General features: G+C 36.8%; 1 protein-coding gene across 1 annotated transcript; it reads right to left on the reverse strand.

Annotated features, from left to right (window-relative positions):
• Positions 1–933: 933 nt before the first annotated feature.
• On the reverse strand, positions 934–1566 carry LOC148205787 (uncharacterized). Its single transcript, XM_088112101.1, has one exon. The coding sequence runs from the start codon at positions 1530–1532 to the stop codon at positions 1044–1046; it is 489 nt and encodes a 162-aa protein (XP_087968227.1). The 5' UTR covers positions 1533–1566; the 3' UTR covers positions 934–1043.
• Positions 1567–5752: the final 4186 nt, after the last annotated feature.

Genomic DNA, 5752 nt, shown 5'->3' on the forward strand with positions numbered 1-5752 from the left:
CATGTCAAAACACCAACAATTTGGCAATAACAGTTGTAGTTCAATAGCATACGTACGTTAAAAGCTACAAATTTCGTCTAGATTTACGTCTAAATGTATACTAGGGTCTATGTCCTTAATAGGGTTGGTTAGGCAAATGAACTTGGAATCAAAGATTTCAACAATTATCGATCTGTTATAAAGATATGTAAGTAGGCTGCTGAGCATTAGTTTAACAATTGAGTCCTTAAAAAAATAAATTCACCTTATAATCTACTTTAATAATATAATTGTATATATAGTATAATTTTAAATTTAAAAATAAAACAAATATATCTAAAATATTATTATTTTTGAATTGTTAAATGGTTATTTTCTATTCAATGAGTGTCAAAATATCATTACTTGATGACCAACCTTGATTTTCCTACTTCTTACCCCATATAATGTGTTTCTATATCATATACCTTTCTTCTCAATCGCTCAACGATATCAATCTGTATTATATATTATCTGATGGAACAAAATAAATTTTAATCGAGTAATTAATGATAAATTTATAATTCCTATTTTATGTTTAATAATTTAAAAACTTTAGTATAATAGTATAATAATATAATATTTAAAAACTTAATTTATTAATTTAGATATCTATATTATATAATTATATTATTATAATCAGTTATTATTCATTTAATTCTGTATGTCCACGAATACTAATAGGAAGTTAGGGTATTAATTAAGCGTCAGCTTATGATAAAATACATTCATTTCATAGTATAGAGTCTATCGACTCTAGGTACTTGCCCTGCATGAAGTAATGCAGAAGTGCAACAGAAATACACATATTCAAAGACGAAATGGAAATGGAACACCCAAAAAGAAAAGTTTCATAATATGCTATCATTATATAAACCACTTATTGAAATTCAAACAAAGCATGCAGCGAATGACAAGGAACCCAATTTCGAAATCCAAAGTAGAACGTTGGTTAAAGGTGGTGGAGAAAGGAATAGGAAGTAAATAAGTGGGACTTGGATATTAGGAAGAGTGGGCAAATATGATTAAGACAGAGGAGGAAGTGGCGGGAGAGAAGGGAGTGGCGGCAGAGGTGGAAGTGGAGGCAGAGGTGGAAGTGGCGGCAGAGGTGGGAGCGGCGGCAGAGGTGAGAGTGGCGGCAGTGGTGGACATGGCGGCAGAGGTGGAAGTGGCGGCGAAGGTGGAAGTGGCGGCAGAGGTGAGAATGGCGGCAGAGGTGGAAGTGGCGGCAGAGGTGGACGTGGCGGCAGAGGTGGACGTGGCGGCAGAGGTGGAAGTGGCGGCAGAGGTGGACGTGGCGTCAGAGGTGGACGTGGCGGCAGAGGTGGAAGTGGCGGCAGAGGTGGAAGTGGCGGCAGAGGTGGGAGTGGCGGCAGAGGTGGGAGTGGAGGCTGAGGGAGGGCTCCACACGAAGGTGGGACCGTTATTGGACGTGCTAGTAATAATGTAGTGTCCATGGTTGAAAAGAAAATAGCAAAGATTAAAGAAAAAATGGTGCAACGATAAGGGGCCATGGCTGGGTTGAATTTCAGATGTAGATATGCTGAAGTGAAGAACAAATGTGCATGTATTCCCATGAAGAATGGCATGACTTTTTATAGACTACGAACATACCTATTTTTCATTCTTTTTCGAAGACCTTCCCTTGTACGTATCTTATTAGTGTTATTCGCAGAGTGGATATTAAAAAACTAAATTATTATGTCCCATTTTCATTTCCAATGATTCAATACAACAATTATTACTTATTATTATGTTACTACAAATGCAAAATACAATACAAGTAGTAACGAGGGGGAAGTCACTATAGGTTTAAACCTATTATTAATTAATAGTTAACTACGACGGCACGCCAAATTTGTGAGACATAATTCAACATTTTTTATTTATTTTTTTATAAGTTAATTAATGAACAAGTAGATTTTAAATGTATTTAACAACCAAGAAAGGAGCAAACACTGAGTAATTGAAATTAGAAAATTAATAAATAATAATTAAAACGGATAACAAAATTAATGTTTTTTGACAAAGTTGTATGTCAATGTATAATCTCAATTCTAGTCCTTAGTATTAGAATCAATTAATGTATCATGGGTTCAAAGATTAAAGTTCAATGTGCAACATCGTTCTTCCCTCTCTTCTCTTCATCCAGTCTCCCTCTATAATCTCAATTTTAACCGTACAAATTATACAGTTCTGGTCTACAAGACCAGTGATGGAGGATAACAAGGGCGCGAAGGTGTTGTTGCCCTAAAGTTTTTAGAATTTAGTGGATAAATATAATGTTCATTAAACAAAGATGATTTCTTTATATATTATATGATTTAATTCTAATAAATATAAAATACATAGAATTAAATACGTTAGAAAATTAGATTAATGAAATATGTGAGAGAAAATTTTTCTTTTAATATTTTTTATCGACATATATAAAAATTAATAAAAATAGAAATTTTTACTTGTACTAATTCCTTACTTCATGTTTTCTATTTTTTTCAATAACTTTAAAAACATTGTCACCTTATTTTAAAAATATTTATGAGTGTCCGAGTATAAACTTTGTTTTGAAATAACTAAAGCTTATATTTTGATTTTCAAGTAACCAAAGCTTATATTTTGATTGTCAAAAGTATAAGTTTTGATTTTTTGAGTGAACCAAAAGGATAATGATATGTTAACACAAATTTTTTTTTGACAACATTTGATATAGGACATATGCACTAGTAAAAAATATACTTTTGAACTTGCCTAATAGGCTTCGGTCAAAGAAAAACCGAAGCCTATCCGAAAGCGGTGGCAATATTGTAGTTTTCACAAACTTATATGCATCGGTTTAAGAATATCCGAAGCATATAGAACATCTTACCTCGGTTCAATTTATAAGCGGTGCCTAATACTCTCTGAAAAAGTCATTTGCGTTTCTGCAAAACCTGACACATGATCTAGTGCTTCTGTTCTATACAAAACCGGTGTCGAAAGAGGTTTATGCCTCGGTCAGTACAGAACCGAGGCCTAAGAGTCTGTCAAATCACTGTCACCTACTGCACTACACCTGACCCGTGTAGCTTGTTCTGGAAAATCATGGCTATAAGTTTTAACTTACCATTGTATAAAAGCAAATCTATTATTTTGAGATTGCAAAATGTTAAATAATTATTTTTTAATAACAAATGTTGAATGATAAAAATAATTTTAAAGTGAAAAAGAAATGTAGAAAAGATGGGTGATAAGACTGAGGACGTGAAGTTGAAATGATTACAAGATAAGATGTAAGAGAAAATATATAATAAAGTGTAATAATAAAGGACGAAGTAGTGAAGGAAAGAACATTATATAGTATATCAAAAATAAAAATACAAGTGGATTTTGAATTGATGGAAGGGTTTTACAGTGAAGGAAAGAAAAGATGAGGAGTTAATGAGAAAAAGAGACGAAGCAGTTAGGTAGGAAAGGAGAGAGAGAGAAGAGAGAGAAGTACGAAAGAGAAAGCAGAGAGGGAGGGCCAGTGGGAATACATTAATGGCATGAATCTGCAATATCGTCTTCACCTGAATCGAGTCGGAGAGAGCATTCACCTGAAGAAAGAACGTGTCGATATTCTGAAGCCTTCCGAGGTCAGCCGGAATATCGTCGGAGAGTCCGCAATACATGACGTCGAAACGGACAAGATGGGACAGGTTTCCAATCTCCGACGGGATGCCGCCGAAGTAAGCGTTGTAGTAGCCAATGTAGAGCTTGCAAAGCGCGGTGAAGTTTCCATGCTTTGGGGGATGTTTCCCATGAGCTCGTTAGGTGCTGCTAGGTGCCATACTCGGGAGGGATCTGACTGGAGAAAAAGTTTTCGCCGAGGTGGAGATGACGGAGGAGGGGCATGGCGGCGATGGCGAGGGGGAGGGGACCGATCATGTTGTTGTTGTAGAGATCAAGGACTTGGAGATTGGCGAGGCGGGCGAGGTTGGAGGGGAAGGTGGCGTTGAAGGCGTTGTTAGAGAGTTTGAGATGGCGGAGGGCGGAGAGTGCGGAGAAGGAGGCGGGGATTGGGCCGGAGAACTGGTTGTCGGCGAGGGAGAGGTAGGAGAGGAAAAGGAGGTTCAGGAGAGGGGGAGAAACGACCTCGGTTCATCAGGAACCGAGGCATAAAGTCCAGCAAAAAAAATATTTAAAAAAATAAAAATGTTACTGCTTCGGTTAATTTTGAACTAATGCATAATATTACCATTTTATGTTTCGGTTTCGAACCGAGGCATAAAGTCTATTACTTTTTACCTCGCCTGAATATGCCTCGGTTCAGAAACCGGTGCCTATTAGCGAAAATAACCGTTGTCGTTTCCCCTAACTGTACTAGTGATGTCATTTTTTTTATTGAGTTTAAAGTACGTCAACACATTAACAAGTAAATAATGAATTAGTGAAAAAAGACATGTATGCTGTGTCAAAATATCTTTTTCTAAACCATAATTATACTTAAATAGTCCGAGTATATGTTTCGATTTTATAGCAAAACAGAGTCTTTATCCCTCTCATAGGGTTAATTTGTAAACTTTTACAAGTCTGCGAAAGGTCTTTGCATTATGCTGTTATGGAACTTACTATTCTTCTCGTCTTCTGTTGCTGATCTCGCATTTTCCTCTATAAGGTTCTTCATTAACGTTCATTTATCTCTCTTTTCTTGTTTTCTCTCTCTCTCTTGTTAAGGTTTGTTTATTGCTATAGAACTCTGATTGTCCATAACAAATTCTTCTTCAATTTTCAAGAAGAAAAGAGAGAAAATTAGAAGATAGTATAGAACACTATTATTGTTGTGGTAAGATATGATACACAAAATGCATGTTATCTTTTGGTGATGTTAGACACCAAAAACATTGTGCCACAGGAAGGAAAAGAAAAATGAAACGGATGAGCTGCTTGTGGGCCTCGTTGCTGCAGCAGGAGTGTGACGTGCAGCTGTGAGCTCCAAGGTTGTTGTGTGCTTCCAAAAATTAATCCGTGCAACTCCCTTACTGGACCGCTTTTGGATTTCAATTTGCTGAATGTCACCCTGCTGAACCAGCTGCTGTTGGACCAAGCCAAGTGATTTAGCACTTCTTTTACGTGTGCCATCTCTATGTGCACCCCCAAAAAATGAAATTCACACCTCCTATCATTTTAGCTTAAAATAAAATTGATGTCACATTTCTCTTGAAGTCCCAAAAGGTTATCCAAAATTTCCCTACAATTAATAATGTAAATAATTAGTCTCAAATAATTCAAATTAATTAAAATAAGAATTTCTTTTCAAATTAAGCACAATTAACAAAAATGGGAAAATACTGGACAATTAAGCACACTTCCCGAATTAAATCCGGTACAATAAACTAAGTGAAGTCAAGAAAATATTGACTCATCAACGTTAAACACCGAGCGGGTTGGTCGTTCCCGTCGTCTAGCACACATGGACGTTAAACATCAGTCACCCAACAACCCTAGGTAGTAAAGCCGAACGATCATTCGCTCCAGTTACCCAACAACCCTGGGTAGTAAAGTCGAATGTCATTCACTCCAGTTACCCAGCAACCGTGGGTAGTAAAGCCGAACAGTCATTCGCTTTGGTTACCTAGCAACCCTGGGTAGTAAAGTCGAACGATCATTCGCTCTAGTCACCCAGCAACCATGTGTAGTAAAGCCGAACGAGCATTTGCTTCATTCACTCAGCAGTCCTGGGTAATAAACCGAACAGGGGGATCGTTAACTATCT

Source organism: Vigna umbellata, chromosome 1 (assembly GCF_029865625.1).
Source record: "Vigna umbellata cultivar VRB3 chromosome 1, Vumbellata_1.0, whole genome shotgun sequence".
NCBI lineage: Eukaryota > Viridiplantae > Streptophyta > Magnoliopsida > Fabales > Fabaceae > Vigna > Vigna umbellata.

Coding starts and splice junctions, on each gene's coding strand:
- LOC148205787 (XM_088112101.1), bottom strand. CDS start 1,532: ATGGCCCCTTATCGTTGCACCATTTTTTCTTTAATCTTTGCTATTTTC.